The 22426-nt window shown below is 35.0% G+C and overlaps 1 protein-coding gene across 5 annotated transcripts in view; it reads left to right on the top strand.

Annotated features, from left to right (window-relative positions):
• Positions 1 to 22426, top strand: part of SNX29 (sorting nexin 29) — a 159678-nt gene that overhangs the window by 66044 nt on the left and 71208 nt on the right. For all 5 annotated transcript variants that reach the window (XM_026096345.2, XM_026096344.2, XM_026096348.2 and 2 more), the window contains 3 exons: positions 5302 to 5418; positions 10757 to 10812; positions 11858 to 11939. In XM_026096345.2, coding sequence (XP_025952130.1) covers positions 5302 to 5418; positions 10757 to 10812; positions 11858 to 11939 — 255 coding nt within the window. The remainder of the gene's footprint in view (positions 1 to 5301; positions 5419 to 10756; positions 10813 to 11857; positions 11940 to 22426) is intronic.

Here is a 22426-nt window from a genome sequence, read left to right on the forward strand (position 1 = left end):
ACATTTAGAGTTTTACCATTTCTTACTTGTAGAAAAAATGAATTATATCCAGTAGGACACCTGCTCTTTTTGGATGACCTTTGATTGTATTGCTATTGGGGAAAAATGTAGGGGAATTTCCATTTTGAAAAAGGGCATCTTCTCATGGAGAAAATACAGCCTTGCTTCTACTGAGAATAAAGGGAAACAACTTCTGCTTCTGTGTAGAGTTACTTGGGAAATATGTTGTTTTGGATTTCTAACTGAATAAAAGTTTCTGTTTTTATGATGATTTGCAGGGAGAATACCTGACAAACAGCCATTAATTCAAATGATTCAAATAAGGCTTGTACAAAAAATTTTGATGTTTTTAGCTGCAAATGATTGCAGTTTTAAAACTTTTTAAAAGCCTTATTAATGGTTTTCTACTGCAAATTCTTAAAAGTCTGTTTCTCTAACAGCCTGTCCTGTGCTTCTAAGACTGATCGCATTATTCATACACGTAGTGATTGATAGCATGTTTTAAGTTAACAACTTAGTCCTTTGCTGGGGAACATTAAGCCCTGCTTATCTTGGTAACTTCTCTGGAGACTGTTTTCTACTGTGATCATGCAGGACATGATAGCCACAGTGTTGGCAGACTGCATGAGAAAACTTAAATTTTCATTCTCTCTTTTGATAGCAGGTCTTTGGACTTCTGCTAGCCTGAAGTCTTCCAAATATTTTACATACTAGCCTCACTTCTCCTTCACGATAAAGATTTGGGCACTTTAAACATGGTTCTTGGTATGAACAGGATCAAATCTGAATGATCATCTGGCCAAGGGAAACTGGCCATCACATATTATCGTGATGAAAAGTAACTGAACATGACTGAAGTTTCCGCAGGAAAACATAGTTACTGCTTAAGCTTCACTGTGGAATGAATAAAGGAAGATACAATGGCATAAAATATTATTGAAAGGATACAACTTTGTTGTTATTGTAAAGCAAATAAATACCTCGTGGTTTAAAGAGCCACTTGTATAAGAAAATATTCATTTATAGTTGCTTGTGAAGTGATCTTATTGCAGACATAATTCTGCATTATTGAAATCCACTTAATGAAAAGAGGTGGCAGCTTTTTATTATGAACACAAGAGGTGTTGGTGACCAGCTTTTTTCATCCAATGAAATTTATAAATTTCTTCAAGAAATCTTGGAAAATCTGTAGTGTAGTATCCTAGCTGGCATAAATAATACCTAATAAATCCAGTTTTCAGAATTAATGTTCAAAATTAATATACTGAAGAGATCTTAGGACAGTAGTAAAAATCCATGAAGTTCTAAAAATGTCCAATATTGATGGAAACCATTTCTAGTTGAGTGTATCTGGGTTTTAAATTTGTGGGCACAGTTTAAAACAAAAACAAAAAACAAGCAAACAAAAAACTGTTCTTCAAATTTTCTGTCCTTCTTGTGGTGTTGTAGTATTGTTTATATTGTAAAATACTTACTATATTTTAGGCATGTGTGATTTTTTTTTTTAAACCTTCTTACTTTAAATTGTAGTAGTTTAAGTTTTATTGCCAAAGGAAAATGGAATCCATGTAACTATATAGCACACGGACATACAGATGGAGATACCCGCTTAAAAATACCTGTTTAAAAGCAGTATGATTTAAAAATGATTTTTCCCATGAAACATAACTTATGCACTGATATGAATAAAAAGAATTGACCAAGTCATTCTTAAAAGAAAAAGACAGCTGGTAATGGACTGACAAAGCAAAACGCTTGGTATAACTTAGAATTTTGTGAAAATTTCCCAATGGGTAACAAAAATCATAAGAAATGCTCTGTTTGTTTTTGGCAAACCTTGATAGAGTTATTTTAAAGAGCTAAAATCTTGCTGTCCAGAGGAAAAATTAGAGGAATCTAAATTATGTTGTTATTGAGAAGTACATCTCATCACTCTTTTTAGTTCACCATGTTTGTAATAAGTTTTCCTTGCACAGATAGATATTCAAGTAACTTGATTACTAGTAGAGGTAATTTTCCCAAGCAGCATACCTATCAATTTGTCCTTGTAAAGATATATAACGAGTAATTCAGCTCTCTTATTTGCTGGGTATCTCTTGATTATTATTTCTCTTTGCTGGGGGTTGTGTCCGTTTTTGTGCTACTTCCACTGTTTTGAGAGCTGTTGATTTAGGTTTTAATCCAGTCTGCAAGTAGAAAAGTTATTTCTTGGACATCCAATTTAGAGAGAGAGAGAGAGAGAGAGAGAGAGAGAGAGAGAGAGAGAGAGAGAGAGAGAGAGAAGTCAGATATTACATCAGATGTTTTGTATTTTATTCTTCAGATAGGGACTGACACTGAAAAATAAAACATGATTTTGAATACATAAACTACTTGGATTTGCATCCATTTGTAAATTTGTACATCACCTTGATAACCAACCAACCTACCTTTCATAGTAGTTTTTCCTTGAGCATTTGCAGCTAGTAGCGTACCGCATCTTCCAGTCGTGTGCTTAAACGCGTGTGTGCAACGCAAGGAAATCCCGTCTCCCAGCCCATGCTCTCTGTATTTAACAAACACTTGCTAATATTAACCGGAATCAGAGAGGGGCGTGCAGTTTTCATAAATATCAAGCCAGCCACTTTGAATTGGAATGAATGGTTTTGCTACTATAGAAAATAATTTATCCAGAGTTAATGGCATTATACTGTTATTTTACCTAGTAATGTTGGCAATTTTGTTCTGTGCATAAGTGTTCATAATTGGTGAAGCTTACTTTGTAAAGCAAGCTTGTGAACTGCTTGCTAAGTGGCATCCACTACATTAGTTATAATGTAGAAGTTCGTATGGATTTACATACTTTTTTTTCCCCACAAAATAAGCTTACTAATTACTAACAAGTGCTTGAAGATAAATAACCTTTTTCATCAAGGCTGTTGTTGAATGAATAGTTTATGAATGTATAGTATCATTAATTGTTAGCGTGGAAGTTGCAATGTTCTGACTTTTGTCAGAAGGAGCCAGAAAATAATCTAATTATTAAATCAAGTTAGCCTGGGAAGTTAGGTTTTCTAATGGAATTAAGTGCAACAGAAATGCTTGACAAATGAAAAAACAAAAGCAATAAATTAAAACTGCTTTAGTACAGTAAATAAAAAAAATATAATTTTGAATGTTGAGAGTTCGTTAATGCCTTTGCGTTAATGTTCAGCCTTTGCACTTTGGAAAGTGAGGAGGAGCAAAACTCAATGCTGTCAGACATGTTGTGAGCTTTTTATATTGTGATGCACAGTGTAAAATGTCAATATTAATCTGAAGCTACTTATATGATCAGGCAAAGAAGAATAAAAACGTTTGCCTGTTTGGGTTGAAGTAATCACTCTGTGAAAGCTTCTGATTTTATACTTACTGATAGTCCCTTTACAAAGAAAGTTAATCGTTAGTTCAATTACTGTTCCTGATCTTTAGCTTATAATTAGTCAAGCATTTCACAATTGTTTGTAAATTAAAAACGGTCAGTGTAGACACCTCAATCAAATCCTATCTAGAAGAATTATATCTGGGTTTAGCTCTTTTCGCATATACAGCGAACTGATGAAATACTGGATTTGAAGGACTCCCTCCAAAATAAAAGGAAATTTGGAAAGAATACTGGAAATTCAACTTCATATATATTTTTCTTTAATTGGTGATGTAAGCTCCTGGCTTGTCAAATTGGAGCTGTTTTTTCTGTTTCCTTTGATTATGTGAAGGATACAGATCATCTGGATCAAAGCTCTTCATTCCCATTTGCCAGCACTAAATTAAACAAAATGACTTAAACAACTTTATTGAAAAACTTAATCAGGGAAGAGGGAGAAGGAAGAGTGGTGAATGAAGAAAAGGGAAGCATGAAATGTAGTGAACTGCTTCCAGAAGGAAAACTATGAACTTGAAGAGATTTGGCAGTTGTCCAAGTCCATGTGCTCTTGTTGAGGTAGCTGGTTGCTATTCATCTTAGTCAGCTGTGCCTCTCATAATGGTATACCATTGCCCCTGCTATCCCCCTGGCTTTGGACAGCTGCCCAAGGAGGCCTTTCCAGAGTTACTGTAACCTGAGGAACATGATGTTTATCAGTGCTGTTATGGTAAAAAAGTGTTGCCTGTGATACGTGCTCTAGGGGCCAACCAGTCACTGATCTTGTTTTCATCTAACCACTCTGCCTTTTCTTGTTCAGCCCTGCGACTGCTCACCTGGTACTCTACCTCTCGCAGTGTCCCTCATTCCTTTCTTTAATATAGGTGTCATGTAGGGATGATTTACTCAAACTTTTAACAGTGGGATCTTCTGAATGATGTCTTTTCTCTTCCATTCAAAATAATGAATTCAAAAAATGCCAGGTATATTGGGCACAGATGGGTCATCCATCAGAACTGAAACTTTAATTCAACGGTATAATATAGTGGTTCCAATAGGACTAACTAAAAATCTTGTTAAACACAGATGTTAAGTTTGTTTAGCCTTTCTTCCTGGCTCGGATAGTTTCTGTGCCACTCTCTCCTGATGCTGGGAGGGTACTGCTGCTACTTGGGTACCTTTGCTGTTCTGCAGTTCTTGTACATCTGGGCGACTTTCCCATTAGGCTGTAAGCTTACATTTTTATTTTGTGCCAGAAAAATTCAAGAGCTCAATGTCGTCTTCAGCTTGATTTGAATTTTACTGTTTTTCACTTGAGCAGACATAGCAAGGCTTTGTGTCGCAAGTGGCCTTCTTGAGGCCAGTGCTGCCAGCTGCTGACCTATGCAGGGCATCTTGTGTGACAGAAAACCTGTGGGATATTTGTGCTCCTTTGCCCCCTCACAGATTTGTCTGGGATGAGTGGATTTCTAGCTGCAATCCTGTTAAAGCTGTAAATATGCAGTACTCATGGATTATTGACAAGGTTGAACGCAGTTTGTGCATTTTATGTTATTCCTAATTCAGAATACTGTGATTAGTTTGTAACTCTTGAGTGCTGTGTTCATCAAAGAGTTAAAATGAGAAAAGTTAATTAGCATTTTCTAGTGTCAGTTGCCATGAGATCTCCTCTGATAGGATTGAAGTTGGATGTAGAATTAAAGTTGTGTTGTGTCTGATTGTAATCAATATCAAGATCTGCATTTCAAGGCACAAGTCAAAATTGTTATTGTAACGGTCTAATGTTCAGTCCAAACTAATGCATTAACGATACTATGCACTAATTGAAAAGTGTTGTAAAAGTTGGTATGCACATAAGAAATTCTATAATGTATTTTTTCAATTTAGAACACATTTACTTCTGTTTTGGCTGTGTTTTTCAGGTGGCTGAAATGCATGGGGAGCTGATTGAGTTCAATGAGAGACTGCACCGTGCTCTGATGGCTAAAGAAGCTCTTGTGTCCCAGATGAGACAAGAACTAATTGATTTGAGAGGGCCGGTAAGTGTATTAAGAGGGCTGGTTTGTGTATTGCCCTGTGGAATACAACTTTTTCTCATTAGGAGATGATATACATATTAGGTTATAAGAATTAATAGCTAATAACCTTACTTGGTGTTTTTGATATTGTTTGATTCTCTTTAGCAGAATTGAATATTAGTCAAAATAATATCATCTGAATTATGCAAATGCTTTTTAAGACTTTTTTTTCCCTCCTCTGGGCTTTTTACATTGAAAGTTTGGGAAAACACACAACTAATAATTGGCAGGTTTCAAAACATTGTTATCTGTATCTGTAAATCTAGAGAGATCTCTAAATCTAGAGAAATCTGTAATCAGTCTTCAAAATAAAAGTAAAAGGAAGGGGAAGAGATCCACACTTAAAATCTGCAGCAAGGATTTAAGGTTCTTTATATACGTGTTAGAAAAAGGTAGTTGAAAACCTTTAATATTTTGAAATGAAACTTATGCAATCTCCTTTTATAGATGTTACTATTTTTGTTGAAAATATTTCTCTCGTATTGCCAAAATTCATTTCTAAATTTAAATGTGCTGAGGGACAGATAGGTAGATCTTTAACCCTCTTATCATCCTGAATTCTGTAACCCTTAACATTTCAGATCTACAGACTGTACTGGCAAGGACCATGATTGAACACAGATTAGAGCAGAAGTTTCTTTTGGGCTTTTCTCTTAACAAAAACTAATGTGGGAGGAGCCTTCCGTTAGCTGTCATGCTAGCAAGCTTGGATGCCAGTGATAACTTTACAGTGTTGCATGTGTGAAATACATTTTTAGATCCTTGAGTGTTGTAAATTTTTTCAGCTTCCATTTATCGTAGGAGACACTGATGGTTGAATATCCCTGCTATTCTTGTTTTCCCTCAGCTATTGCTTTCCCTTTTGGGTTGAAAGAAAAAGTTGGGTTGAAGTTTGAAGATGAATAGGGAAGAAACAAAAGGAGTCAAGGAAGTTCCTAATACTTGTATACTAGGGATAGCATGCTTTGAAATTTTCACACTTCCATGAGCAAACAATCGCACTATTGTGTTAAAAATGACAAATAATAAATCACAAGTGTGTTATGGTGCTACCTTGTTCAGAGGTTTTGGGCTTTATGTCCGTGTTCAGAGATTTTGATTTTATTGTGTATTTACATATCCTAATCCAGCAATTAGGCATTGATTATGCTATTTTATCAGATACTGAGAGAAAGCTAGTTCCTTAAATTTTTAAGGAGCTGTTTCTTAATTTAAGAATGGAGTACTTTGTATTTCAGCACTTTCTTATAATTGAGGTCATCTCTAAGTTTCATACAAGCTAAACTTCAAGATTAAATGTACAATACTAATTCTGAAATTTCATTTAACCAGACAGGACTCAGCATCATTAATTAAATGTTATGTCTAATGTATTTTTCAGAAGACAGATGTCATAACTTTTTAACAATTGAGTTCTGTTTGCATGCTGAAAAATTGAATTGTTCTCAATCTCTATTAGTCCATAACAGTCTGTGAAACCAAATTTTCCTCCCTATTTGCAGTTTGGTATTTATGGAAGACTGTAACAAGGTTATAAATACTAATATATTATTTTCATATCAGAATTAAAATAAGTCACTATTGTGATTATATTGTGTTTGATTGTCTTGCAACCGCATACAGCTTGTTACCAGACAATATTGCATTATTTCTTGTAAATGTAATCTTATGCAATAGGACATGCCCCTGCATCTTGAGGAAACAGATGAAAGCAAGTTTGTGGGTTGTGGGGTGGATGTCTTGTTTTTCCCTCCCATTTTTTTTCAGTAGTATGAAGTGCTTGCATTCAAATCCTGTTATAAAATGTATGTAGACTTCTACATACTTTTTTAACCTGAAGCCATTTAAATTATTGATAACTAGCTTCTGGACTTGTTTTTGACATCACTGTAGTTTTGGGACAAGTTATGTGTGTTCTGTTTATTGCAAGTAATTATAAAACGTTGCCGATTCTAACAATTAGAATATCATTTAATAGTATTTTGCATTGATATTGTTAATTGAATATTATGTAATTGAGTACGTATTTATTTTCATAAACAAAAATAAGGAGTTGCCTGATGGAATATTCATGGGACTTCTTTTTTCTTGGGGAAAAAGAGAGTAAGAAAGGCAGGTATATGTGATTAATAAGGCTCTATAATTAATATGTAAGATTTTTTCAGTCCTAATCTGTTTTTTCCACTGTAGTTTCATGCAAGTGTATTTTGCATTCCTTGAACTGACTGAGCTAAACACACTGTCAGGCCAAATAACAAAACCTTACAAGGTATAACAACCTCTCTCTATAGTCCTACTGTTTTCCTATCATGAAATGCGTTAGGAAAAATATTAGTATACTATGTCCCAGATAGTGATAAATAAAGAGACTGAGAGCTGGGGAATAATGATGTATTTAAGAATGAAATTTGAATTTCTCATTAATATAAAGGGAGAAGTGCAATATCAGCAGAGATAAGATAGCTGTGTCTTACTTGTTCGCAAAAGTTGCATTGTAAATACAGCTAGGGATATTCATTGCGAAGTTATCTCAACTCCTTTTTTCCAACTGCCTCAATAGTAGAATTGATAACAGTGGGAGTGAAGGGGCAGACAAATCAAAGACTCATTTCTGAAATCTTATAAGAGCTCAAATACTTCATAATTCAGGGGGCAAAAGGTTTTGTATAGATCCACATAACTAAGGGTTGGAATTAATTTCAAACCTTTGAACGGGTTTGTTCTTTTAATGCTGTACAAGAGGCTTGCTTTTTGTAGTTTTCTTTACTTTTTCAGCTGCTGCTGTCTCTAGTATTTTCTTTTAATTCCCCTCCTGTCATATCATTTTTTCCCTAATATTTTTTCTGTTCATTTATTTTCCCCTTCTAATTTTTTTTTCTTGACTTTACTTAAGGCAGTTGTCACAGACCATGCAGTTTTGCTTTATTTACTGACAGCTATGGACAATCTGATTTTTTTTTTTTGGTTTTGTTTTTCTTTATGTTTAAATAGTAACACTTGGAGATATTTGTTACTGGCATAGCATTTTAAAGATAATTATGAATACTTAATTATGTATAGTATATTATGCACTATGCAGGTAAGGTGTGACAGTAATGCTGATCTGCAGGAAGAATGGCTTCAGATATTTAATTCTGGCTTATGTTTTATTAGGTCTCTCCCCTCAGCTACCAGCATTTGTCTTCAGGAAAACTCTGTAGTAATTGTGTTGCTTTATTGTAAAACTTACCTTTGTATGAAATTTTTTCTTTTCTTTTTTTTGTCACATGAGAGACTGAGGATGCGCTGAGGTTGTAAATGTTTATGAATAATCCTCTTGAATCAAACACAGACAAACTGGAAATATCTTATGGATGCACACGCACACACGGATGAAAGGATCAGAGTGGTAACGAGCATGGAACTAGAGCTCTGTTATGCATCTGGTCTTTAAAATGAGAATTTCAGTTGTCTTTCAGCTCATCTCAGTTTGCAAGGCTTTGAAAATAAGACTTCATCTCCTTATGCATTATATGACTGCCTCTTTTTAGCAAAGCAAAACATATCAGTGATTGTTAGAGAATGAAATGGAGAACTTTATCTATCTATAGAAACTTTGTTACTGTATAAATCCCTGATTTATTCCACTCTGAGTTGTGTGTGGTTTTTGTCCCTTCATCTCAGAAATGATACAGGAAAATTACAGCAGGTTCATGGAAAGGCAGTAAGGATAATCAAAGGTGTAGAGTGGTGTCCTCTGGAAGGCATGGCTGGGTAGACTAGGTCTCCTCAATCTGGAAAAGGATTTGCTTCAGGGGAAGAACTGTAAAATGGTGGGCATTGGATGGAGATTAACTGTTCATGGTGTCTCCCTGTAATGAACAGGTTCAAATCAAACAGGAGGTAATTTTTCATGGTGTCTTTTACAGTTGTAGAGCTGTGAAGCTCTTTTTACCAAAGATTGGGCGAGTACCTGGAGAAGAAATCCATTAAGGGTTACCAAATATACAAACCCACATTTTGCTGAAGAATCCCTGACCTGAAAATTGCTGGAGGTTGAGAGAGTTATGGGGGAAGTGTCACATGTACTTGTTTATATGAAATATGGTAGTGAGGTGGGCAGCCACTTAATCGGTCTGATCTGACATTCATGGTGAATAAGCTGTGGCACCTTAATAAGGGATAAATCAGATTAGCTTGTGCAAAAGACAGAAAACCATTTGGAATTTTTGCAGCCATAGTGCAAATCACAGCTCTGTATTCCATTTAGGTGTTTCTTTTAAAGAATGAATAGGCAAAATCAGCCTAAGTGTTGTGGTAGAAATATATCAGCAAGCATATTTCAGGTAATTAGTCAGATTTCTTTATAAATTTTATCATATGATATTAGAACCTAGCCTAACCATTGAAATTTTTTTGTAATATGTTTCAACCTCCAGCAATTTTCATATATATGTATATAATATATATAATAAATGTATATATATGCCTGTGTGTGTGTGTCTATATGTATGTTTCCTAAGCAGCAAATGCTTTGAATAACACTTATACGCATGCAACCTACATTATAGCTATATATTGAACTGATACATAATTAATGTAGACACCATCTCCACGTTGACAACTTTCAACTTTCTTCTGCAAAACACACCCATTTCTGTGGGTTATGGCTTGCTTTTTAGTATTTAGTAATGAGGTGCAGAACATATCCTTTAATGTTTAACTGGCTTTAAAGTAGGAACTGATTCAGTTCTAAATGCTCTTCCAATTTTGTTGTCTCTCAACTGTCACTTGTTTGAATTCTACAGTAGTTAGTTCATCCTTGCCCTCTTTATAAAGTTTCATAGCCATGTAGTGCTTTTTGAGAAAAAAGCTAAAATAAAATGGTCATATGTCCTTCTCTTAATGGTTATAATTGGTTATAAAAGAAAGCATTCACTAGGTTTTATGTGCTTTGTCTCTTCCCCTAAATTGTTTATGCGCGCAATGTAGTTAGTTTTAGGATACTTTTCTTACAAAGGCCTAATAGTGATGCTTTGTCTGGTATTTTCTTACCTTTCAAGATTACATGCTTTTACAAATCCCAGTTGTTTTTTTACAAAGCTATAGTGAATTCTGACTTTGAGAACTCACAAGGATGATATGTTCATATTACTTTGTACAATCTTTTAATTTTTTAAAATTATTTTCCAGTAATAGGTTTTTCACTGGCATTTAAAAAACCTGAGTGTTGAATTGTAATTTTCTTATAATACTATGTTTTAGTAAGAGAAAGCATTGTAACCAGTGTGTGAGAATTGTTTCTGTTTTGTAAATATAGGTCCCTGGAGATTTGAGTCAAACATCTGAAGATCAGAGTTTGTCAGATTTTGAAATGTAAGTTGCTTAATATGCACATTTTTCACTTCTTTCTGTCTTTATGGGAATGAAGAACAAGCAAACAGATTTAATAATTTGCTTTCTCTATATTATTTCCAATAATCAAATTCTCAATTGTGGTGTTCCATGGTTATAAAGTACAAAGAGATGCACAGTCCATATGCTGGTATAGTTTTTGAATAATGTTGAATCCAATTACTTTAGATTCAAGAAGATTCTCCTGAGTGTGCTAATTTTTTTTCTTAAGCTTAATTCTTTCAATGTGCTAATTTTTGGTAGCTATTGTATCTGGTAGTATTCTAACAGAAAACAACTTGGGTCTAATGACAGGACCAAAAACTTGTTTTCTGTTGCATTTTTTTTTTTGGCAATAATTTGATGGCCTTTCTCATTTTTGTGGAATAACTCTTAATCAATGCATACAGATCATATTAAAAAAAAAAAAAAAAAAAGAAAAAAAGAAAGAAAAAAGCAGTAGGTCATCCCATATCACTGAGTGTTGTGAACTGGAGCTTTGCCTTTGTTAGTCAAACTAATGAGTATAGCTTGTGGATGAAGAGGTGAAAATGTAGCTAATGTCTTTCTATCATAATTGAAAAAAAATTAAAATTAAAATTCAAAATAAATTACAAACAGAATTGATGTGACTGTCTTATCCATAACTGTGCAGAAGTCTTCTGTTATTTAATGAACTCTTTTTTTTTTTTTTTTTTTTTGCTGAGTTTTATGGATCACAAAACTTGTTGAAATGAGTCAGTTTTTCTGTTTCCTATGTATAACGAAATATTGTCAAATGCACACCATAAAAAAAAAAAAAAAAAAACAAAGGGAATTATTCCATTGCTTTTTTTTTTTTCCTTCAGTTATGTTAGTTTAAGAGAAAAGGCTCAGGCAGAATTACAATTTTTCTGATACTCCATTTGAAATATTAAGTTGCTTTCTTGATCACTTTGATCATTATCAAAATCACTGGAGGTTGTTACTTTTTAATTTTTATATATAAACATGATTCCCCATTTTAGCTTTTCTCTCTCCTGCTCAGATCAAATCGTGCTCTTATTAATGTTTGGATTCCCTCAGTCTTTCTGCGTGGAAAAGCTGCTAATGCATTCCATGTTTATCAGGTAAGTAATACTTTTTAACATAGATTCTATAAATAAGGTAGCTGACTGAAATGGAACATTTTAATATTTTAAATATGTTAGTGCAATCTTTTTAGAAATCAATTAATAAACAGCAGCAGTAATTTTATTTATATTCATCCTTTGGATTGTGTAGATGATCAAAATTGCCTATTTTGAGGGTTGTTTCTTAATAGTTGAATACTTTAAAAGCATGTTAAAAAAATAATTGCAGTGGACAGACAGCACAGCCATTCAATATTGATCAGTAATGCTTTCTTGCATATGCATGCAAATATTCTGTTTCACTTTTGGGGATATCAGTGACCAGAAATATTGTCTATTTTCTTATAAATGAAGCTTCTAACAACAGATAGACAGATATGACCTTACCTTAGTGGCTCACTCAAAAACATTTTGCACAGTGCAGCAGCCCTCGCTATGTGTCGTTGGAGATGTTCATAGCAGGTTCTGCTTCTGCCAGTTCTGTCTAGGGTTTGCGCTCTAGCCTGCCTTGTACTTGAAGCATTGGAGTCCCATCCTATTCCTTGATACATGGATCCTCAGTTTCAGAACAAGTATGTCCTCCATAGATAGAAAGGCAGGACAGACTTTAAATAGCTCTTTAATGTGCTCTCCCAGTCTATCTGTATTTCTTTATTTGTGGATTATATCTGCTGCAAACATTTTCCTCTTTCCTGCTTCAGCCTTATCTATTTAGCTCTAAACAAAATTTCTGAAGCTTATGAACATTCCTTTCCCACCTGGAACAATGATTTCTCTAGAATTTTGAATCATTTATGAAGTATTAGCTGGTAGTTGAAAAATACAGGAAAATCTTCCTTGTGGCTAGCAAAAGACAATGAAAAATAAGTCTTTAGCTAATCGAAAGAACAGCTGGCAATACTGAACTGTCAGTAATTCATTAAAAAGCATTGAATAATCAATTAATCAAAAATTCAGGTATACAAATGCTTGTGGAAATGTAACGTGTTGACAATTGTGATTATTTTTGCTAATTACCTATTGTCTTTCCCACTCTCCTGTGTTCCTGTATTCTGCTGACACTGGCTGCACATGTGAAAACCCAGTCAACGCTGTTAGCACAGAAATTATTACAAGCCCCATTAGTGCATCTCTGTTATTCTAATGATGTTGCAGTTCCATGACTGCAAATGCAGCTCTTGTTCCTCCTGCTTGTTTCCCAGGCTGCCCTGTTCTATTCTTTTCATCTTGTGTTATTGTTTCATATGTCTCCCTTGTTTCCGTCGCCATGCACCACTTGCTTTTTTTCCCTTGTACACCGTTTCTTCACTAAACTATGGCTTGTAATCTCCCTCCCCTGACTTTACAGCTCTCCTCACCAGGTTGTCCAGCAGTTTGGCAAAGATGCTCTTGTCCCACTCTGTCAGGTGGATTCCATGTTTCCCCAGCAGTATTTGATCTTTAGAGAGGGTCCTGTGGTTGTAAAAGCCAAATCCCTGTCAATGACACCAGCTGTGCAACCAGATATTGATCCAGAGGATCCATCTGTTCTTACCTAAGCCTTTCCCCTCACTGGCAGGAAGACAACCACCTGGGCCCCTCTGCCCTTGTCCGCAGTGGTGTGTGGTCACCCTCGATATGCTGGGGGTCTCCTCTGGGAGTAGTGTTGCTGTTTGTGTGGATGGAGCAGCAAAGTGTAGCAGCAAGGGGTACCTATCAAGTACTATTTAAAAGCTTCAGGTTTTAAAGGTTCATACCTTTCTGCAAACATATTTTAATCTAGACAATTCATCTACCAAAAGGTCAAATGTGATGCACCCAAATTTTGGTTTTTTTCCCTGATGTTACATAGAAATTTTGAGTTTCTGGCAGGTAAGTACAGAAAAAGACCCTAGCAGAAAACATTTCCTATCTAAAAGATGAGGTGACAACATGACACTTGAATTTCTGCATTCTCTGACTTTTTTTTCAGCTCTGTTAAGTGCATTTCTGACTGTTTTAGCTTTGGCACAGTTATTAATGATGGTGAAAAATTATATATTAGTGTTTTCTGTACCGTATGAATTTGGTGTCTTTTGAGCATTACTTTTGTCTGTTGTTATCTGAAAAGATGGGGGAAAGGGAATACAACCCAATGTTGATCTTATTTTTTCTGAATGTGAAAGCAAAGCTTATTTGGATGCAATGAAACCAGAGCCATGTTTCTTCCTTGTTTCTTTCATAATTATGTGGAAAGTCAGCATAATTTGTAATGATCAAATCGTGGGTATGGCTTGTTGCAGAGTGGGGGAGTTGTTGCAAAGGTGGAAGAAAGAGCTCTAAACTCTTTTCAGTGGAAGCTGTGAACAAGAAACTTAAGCTTTGGCTTTATTTGTTGTGTTTAGCAATGGTCTGTTGCTCATGTGGGTGGTTTTTTTTTCTCCCTCATTCTTTTGTTTAGTGAAGAGTATAATCAGTTAATTGTTGTAGCTTCTCTGCAATGGAGCAGGGAATTTAGGTGCAAGCAGCTCCTGTCTTTAGTGGAAGATGATGCAGTGATAGATAAGGAATCTGAAGAAATCATTCATCATATGCTATTAGAGGTTCTCAAGTTCAATAACAATGTCATTAAAGTGCAGGAAGGCTGTTACGCTTGCAAAAAATGCTATCAGTTTGAATGTCCCAAATTGTTAAATAAAAGTACAGAAAAGCATGTAAAGAAAGGAAAGAAAAGCATGTAAGCACATCCCTATTTGGAAAAAGGGACATAGAAAATTTGCATGTATTGCAGATGCGGTTTTAGCAGAGATTTTAATTTTATGCTTTTTCAGTGGCATTCTCTTTGGATGAATGGGCAGTAAGAGTCTGCTTCATTATTAAACTTACTACTGTATTTTGAGTTGTGTTAGGGTTCCTTACTAATATATGAACTAAACCAATCTATTTATAAGGTTGCTATCTAATACACCAAAATGATACTTTTTTCATAAATTAATGCCATACTTTTTATTAGGGCATATTAGAAGTGGATAGAAAAACAACTTCATTTAGTATTCACTTGCACCTCTCACAGTAGTTCAAGGAGTCTATTACTTTCAGTCATTAAGGGTCATTTATGCTATTTGTACACTATATTATTTTTCATAGAGCAACATTTTAATCAGAATAAGGTACAGGTATGAGTGACAGTGAGAAATGCATTCAATGTAATGAAATTTTGTTTTTCAATTGTGTATATTTATATCCACCAAATATTAGGAAATCAGCTTGAAAAGAAAATGAAATAGTAATGGAAATACTGCTTGAATATATGTGTGTATATATATATATATTTATTTATTTTAGGTCAGAATATTGCTTCATTAATAACTTCTTTCATTTTCTTTTTTTTAATTTTGTGCACTTAGGTTTTTTTTTCAGTAGAACTAGCTCTTAATTTTTAATTAAAACAACAAAAAAAGTGAAGTAAACAAAGGGAAATATCTAACCTCTTGATAATGGTCAAGTAAGAGTTCTACCAGAAAAAAATATGATTATATGCTGTCATGCACAGATGCACATATTTTAAAATTGAATTTTAAGACTGAATTTGCTGAGATTAGGCTTGATAGAAGATATGGATATTGTTTATATTGTCACTTTATCTCCCTTTTATTGATACTTTTGGCTTATTCTGAGGGGGGAAAAAAGATCCTTTTAGACTTCTGATTCTCCAAATAACTTTCTCTTCTTAATTTCTTCATGGATGTTAATACCTTCTGGTTTTTGTTGAGTTTTGCTTCAGCTGTTTTTCTTCTAACTTGAAGGCGTGATGGAAAGCCTAAGCTTCTGTCAATCTGCTGACGTACTTGAGGGTTCTGAATGTCTATTCTGATTTTTCTAAGGAAAGTAAGTTGAAGTAAACCCTGCTTCATAAGCGTACTTTTGTTAATGGGGCAGAACAGAGTAAAGGACAGTTGGGGGAAATAATTTGATCATCTGGTGCAAATATTCCAGTTTTTTCTGCCTCTAAGTAAAGTACCCGGTTATTTTCAGAAAACATGTGCTTCTATAAAAACTTGCAGTTTTACAGTCTTAATGTGAGTGGCTCAGGGTCAGTATGTGCCATACAATATGTGGTATGTGACAGTGCATGCACTATATTTGCATTTTTTCATCTTAGATAGCAGAGCTTTGATGGAAGTTATGATTACTATTGGCCTGTAAAGGTGGAGAACTTCAATGCGTAGCGCATAGCGCACATTACTTCTTGTGGCTCCTTCAACAAAACTACTGCTAAAGGGTTGCTGTGCAGGCCAGAAACAAATACCAAGGCTGTGGTGAATGCCTTAACTTCAAGATAATAGCAAACAGTATCAGAAGGGTCCTGGTACTCTAAGGTTATTCAGCTGATGGATGCTGAATGTCTTTCATCAGAGTAGTTTTAGTTTGCCTTTAATTGTGGAACAGCACAGAATATCATAGAGTTCCATCAGACAAGAACTGTGTACTCCCCAACTTTGTCTTTTAACATTAACAACAACAACAAAAGGGCAAAAATAACCCATAGAAGTGACCTAAAACGTCTGTGATTTTTATTAAACTTTGATCTGGGTAGCCGCTGAGATTTTTCCTCAGGGAAGAATACATTAATAGCATTCCTGCTAGTTTTTGATCTCGCTAACAGTGGAGTGACTGAGAAGAGTATCTTTCTATCCTAAATAGACCTGCACTTTGCAATGTAGCACTAGGAAGAAAACTTGCAGTTTAAGCACTTGCCACATCTCTGACCAAAGATGTAGTCATGTGCTTGCTGAATATATATTCTTCATTTTATAGTTAGAGAGAAAGTATTAATTCATAAAACTTTAATCTTCTGTATGTTGTATAATAGCATCAACAACAGCACTGTGCATTTATCTTGTTAAATGTCTGCCAAAACATGTGCTTCTGATTACAGGGAATTTGATTCAATGTTGAAATTGTGGAAGAGGATATTTACCAGGCTACCAGTATGCAATGAACAGGCAAGGATGAGGAGTGACAATTAGGATAAATGACTGAGCTCAATTCTGAGTGTCATCTTATTCATAGTAAATATTATTTTTGCTGTTTTATCATTTATTTCTGCAAAGACAGAAAATGGAAATGAATTTATAACTGTGTGCCAGCAACATGAGAAATCTGCTTCCAGTATATCAATGTAAAGGGAATTGAGAATGCTCGGTAACAGTATTGCAGAATGCTGATAGTACTTGAGAACATTGCCTACACCTTTCGGAGTTCAGATTTCTCTGTGGGCTCTTGAGTAACGTTGGGGAGTGTCAAAGAGAGATGTAAAAAACTGCTTTTGATCACGATGTTGAATTCCGAAAAGAAGATACCAAATTAACTCCAGAGGGAGCTGAAATGTTCCAGTCAGAACAGGCAAAGTTTGAAACTTGGTTTTGGGTAAGCATCACTTCCAGATGTGCTAAATACTTACAGCTGTACTTAAAGCTAATTGGAAAGCCAGATGCTTAGCCTGTCTGAAAATGAGATCATGTGTATAAGACTAGTGAGGTGAGATGTTGCTACCAAAAGAAGTGTAAAAAGGAGTGGACCATTTGCCAAATGCAGTTCATGTAAATATTATTTCTAACACAGATTGATTTCTTTTGCTTTTTCTCTTATCAGAAAGCTAAGGAGGTTGTCTTCCCTCTCCCTCTCCTCTTACAGGCCATCTTGTCAGCTTCTGCTGATTAGAAATTGCATGTCTCTGGAGCATCCTTTCATGTGATGGGGAGGGAGGGATGTGTGACTTTGGAGATTTGCTATGTCTGATTTATCGCTGATGTAGTTTAGAACTGTTGTGCCTCTTCTGTCCCTTTTCCTCATAAATACGTATTCTCATTCAGAAAGTAAACTACTGCATAAGTATCAGGTGGCTTGGAAATAAGCAAAAGAGGTTCAAAGGAATTGCAGAGTGCCCCAAGTGCAATGGAAAAGTATGAAGCTGTCAGTACAGTATCCCTCATGTCTTGTCTTGGAGTTATCAGTGCCTCTTCATAGGAATACAAGAATGAGGAGAAATAAACCTTGGTAGCTGTACATCTTCAAAATCAGGGCCAGTTTCACATTTGTGCTTCTTAAGCCAAGGAAAAAAAATGAATGACAATAATTTGTATTGTAGTAGGGTCAGATGTGGACAAGATAAGAATAGGTTCTAAACCCAACAAGAGTTTTGTTATACCGTTAATTTTTTTTGAGAATTTTACTACAGATTTTCAATGCTGTTTTGAAGGGTGTTTCAAGGCAGTTCTTTATATGTCATGTTAATATTTTGGTATGTTTAAGATCCCATGTTTAAAATTGGTGCATCTTCCATCCTTAAAAATAAAACACATATTAAATGTGTTATTATTAAGCAGTGAATATAGAAGGAAAAGTTTCCAGCTCCAGAATAATTGTCACATAGTTTCAACCATCAAATAGTTGATTTAATTTCTGTTAAGAATTAAAGATTCTGGACAAGCTCAGAAATAAATTTGCGGACTTTGTAAAGCTAGCAATTTTGAAATGAATCCTGTTAGATGTGGAAGTTTTAATTGGACCGCTGCATTTGCAGAGTTACACTGGACTCCTGCAGCAATAATTAACTGGTACTGTTTGCTAGTTATGAATCTTAGGAATTTAAAAATAAGATCTAGAAACATAGCCAAATTTTATATTCAGTTTGAATAACTGGGTTTCAGGTGAAGAATAGGGGGACAGTTGTGAGCGGCAGATTAATTGATGCTCATGTCTTCGAATCATCTAATACTCCCTTTAAGGTTAACAAGAGCTGTAGGCTTGTATGAAAATTAATATTTTTTACCACTCAATTGTAGATGTTATCACATTGGTGTATAATTTTAGTGAAAAAGCTAGTTGCAGTTGGCTGTGTACTTAAGTGCATTTGTGCAACTTCAGTGTTGTGGGGCTTTGTTGCTGTTGTTGGTTTGTTTTCAGATACAGGAGTAAGGTTCTCCATGGCTTTGTAGCAAAGAGTTTTTGCTCTGAAACTTAGCCTTTACACTTCAGGTTTGGATTCATCAGGAACTGGGGCCATTTCTGGAGTGGAGGGAACTTTCACAGGAGGGATAATTTTTAACATGTATAGGACTCAGTTGTAGGCATTTAAAGATCATAGGAGAATTTATAAACTGAAAAGTAGAGGAAGGCTTGCATATATAGAAGACCAGGTGTTTGGGATGGGAATAGGAATTTAAATAAATTAAATTTTTCCCTTTTGTATTCCTGCAGGGCCACAAAATCTAAATATGTTTTGGTGAGTGTTGCAGAGTAATTGTTCAGAAACCATTCCATTGACTTTTCTTCTCCACATGCTGGTTAGATGACTTTGATTCCTATTTCCATTTGGGCTATTAGCAGTTTCTATCATATATCTACTTAGGTAAATTTTAAAGTACAGTTAAAATTGGGGAAAGTCCAGTACTATAATATTTCATTTCAAAAAAGAGAATGAGAAAAAATAAGGATGCTGGTTTAAGGAAAGGCTAAAAGGGACAGCTGAGATAGTTTGCAGGTGTCATGGAGACTATTTAAAAACTCAGCTATTGATCAGAGCAAATGCATAACCTATTTAAAAAAAAGACTTTGGGAAGAGCAAAAGCAGGAGAGGATGGCTAAGCAGCAGTAAGGGAAGTTACTAGAAGCAGAAAAAAATCTTTCAGAAGAAAGTTTAAGTAATCACCGAAGGATGGAAACAGAAGAGCTTATAAATTTTAGAGGAAAAATATAAAACTAGTGTGACAGGCCAAGGAAAAGTTTATGGAAAAACTTGCAAAAGCTGTAAAATCAAATGATGCTTTTTCACATGTGTCATAGAGTCACCAAAGTCAGACTGCCAAAGTCAGTAGGACAAATACTCAAGCTATAAAAGGAAGTCTCAAAGAACATAAAATAATAATAGAAAAATGATTTTTTTTTTTTTAATCTCTATTCACCATGGAGATGTTCAGGGGATTCCCATTCTGGATTGTTCCCCCTGGAGAATTATCAGAATGCCTGTCTTAAATTGAAATATCAGTAGAAGAAGTTATTGAATAAATAAAGAATTAACCTCCACATACTGTTCACCAGGAGCTCAAGGATGAAATAGCTGAAAACTGTGATACATTACTTGGGTACTAGAAGATTTTTAAGTAGCTATTCTGACGCAATTTTTAAAAAGGGTTTAGGGAAGTCTAAAAGAGCAAATTGTTAGAAGTTATTAGGAAGGTGGTAGAAAAACAGATAACTTCATTATGCCATGTATAAGGCCTGGCTTGTTTGCATGCAGTTCTAATCCTCTGCTCTCCAAAAAATAAAACAGAACTGGAAAGATACAGATATGGATGAAAAATGATGAAAAATATGGCAGCTCTTCCACTTAAGCATAGTAGGAATTCTCAGCCTGCAAAAAAGAAAACTGAGAGGAGAATAGAGTAGCAGTCCTTCAAATCTTGAAAGGCATGGCGGCGGGGAGGGGAAAGAACAGGACATACTTTTAACTAAGTGTTTCAATACACAAATTAGAATATCCATTGAAACTAATAGCTTGTGGATTCAAAGCAAACACGTGGAAATTGTTCCACAACCAACCAGTCCACAACCAAGGCCCTTCCTTAGGGATCCATGGTTGGCCATCCAGAGACGGAATACTGAGGAGTTGAGCCCTTTTTTCAGGCTCAATATGTACGTTCTTTTGTTCATATTTGTGTACTGGATAAAATATCTTTCATAATTCACTGAAGAATTTTTTTCATGCTGAAATCAATGCATCTTGCAATAATAGCAAAGTTGAAGAAACTTGGAGGTCATGGTTGAGGATTAACCAAAGGTGAGTTGCCATTGCAATGCTTTGTAATGGTAAGAAAGTCAAATGTAGTCCTGAAATGGAAATAACAAGTATGATGAGGACATCTTTTCTTCCATTAGTGTTTATCTTCTATGCATTGCAGGCTCATTCTAAAGTTGTCAGAAACACAGCCTTCCTATTTATACTTGGTTGGATATGTTTTGCTTCAGGTTTGTATCTTGAATATTATCTTGTTGTTCATTAGTGTTGACAGAGTACTAGTAAAATTAATTTTGTATCTGGGCAGGAAGATTGAGTAGATGACCAGTTGATGTGCTTATTATGAACCAATAATCATAGGGATTATGAAAGCATTACTGGATGAAATTATCTGAGCAGTAACAGGGGATTAGACTAGATTGTCATAGAAGTTTTTTTTAGCAATAACTTATAAAAACAACTACAGTTATTTAATGTGAGATGAAAAGAAGAAACTTCAGAGGTTTAGTCTCTTACAAAGTTTGTGGCAGCTATTAATAAGTAAGCTGCTTATGAGCATTAGAAGACCTAGCTACATATGAAACTAAACAATATGTTGTATGCAAAGTAATGGTTAGGAAAGCCTAATAATTTAAACAGATAATTTGCATACTGTTATTAAAAACAGAGTCATGCTGGCAAAGTCCACTCTTCTCTTACAAGTGTTCTGTCTTCTCCAGGTAGCTTAGCTAGATGCTTTCTGATGACTGCTCTTTGTGATCTGTGCAGTTTGCTGCTCATCTTTTTTGTGAATCCTATAGTCAGGTGTTGCTCAGTCAGATAGGCTACCATTAGAAAATAAGTTCTTGTCCAATATATTCATAGGAATAAAGACAGAATCCAGATCAGAGTAAAAAAACACTTTTGCATTTGTATTTTACCTCTAGATGGTGATAGTTAGTTGCAATTATCTTTATTGACTGTGAAGCAAGATGGTTATTGCAATATTATTTTATGATATTTCTCCACTGTAGAGTGTCTTATTTGCTGCATACATATGGATTCTACTTTCCTGAGAAGTGTGCAGCAAATGTCATTAGTCATGCCTTTTGTTGCTATAATTACTAATCGCTGACACTTAAGATAATGAAACTGAGATTTTGTAATTCTAAAGTGATACCAGTATCAAAATAGCTACTTGCAAATCCTCCTTGTTTGTGGAATAATAAACATTGTAGGTTATACAAAATAAGATTAAAGAGAAACATGTTAATCAGACAAAGGTATTGCTATTTGCATATGAATAAAAAGCCTCCTAAAATTATCATCAATAAATATTCTTTTAATAACTTTTCCATTTCTGTGCCTCTCAACACTTTAACATCGATTGACTAATCTCTCTTCTCATGATATTTCTTTCTATTTTATTTAAAATAGTGTTCTATTTTTCCTATCCACTTTCTCTCTGAAAGAATGCCTGCAAATACTGGTGGATTCACAGTACTTGAACGCTCCTGCTTAAGCAGAGAGAATGATTTTCACAAAGACAAAACATCAAAGTGATGGAGGAGTACAGTGTCTAATACTAAGAGGTTTTGGGGGTGAGATAGTTGACTGAGAATGTAAGAGAATGACCAGCAAATACCCTGGGTGAGATGTGAAGCAGTCAAAGCACAGCCTGGGATCTGCTCTTCTGATCAGATGTGAATGTTGACCCTTGCTATAGGCATGATCCTGGTGTTACGGA

Source organism: Dromaius novaehollandiae, chromosome 14 (assembly GCF_036370855.1).
Source record: "Dromaius novaehollandiae isolate bDroNov1 chromosome 14, bDroNov1.hap1, whole genome shotgun sequence".
In the NCBI taxonomy this organism is placed as follows: domain Eukaryota; kingdom Metazoa; phylum Chordata; class Aves; order Casuariiformes; family Dromaiidae; genus Dromaius; species Dromaius novaehollandiae.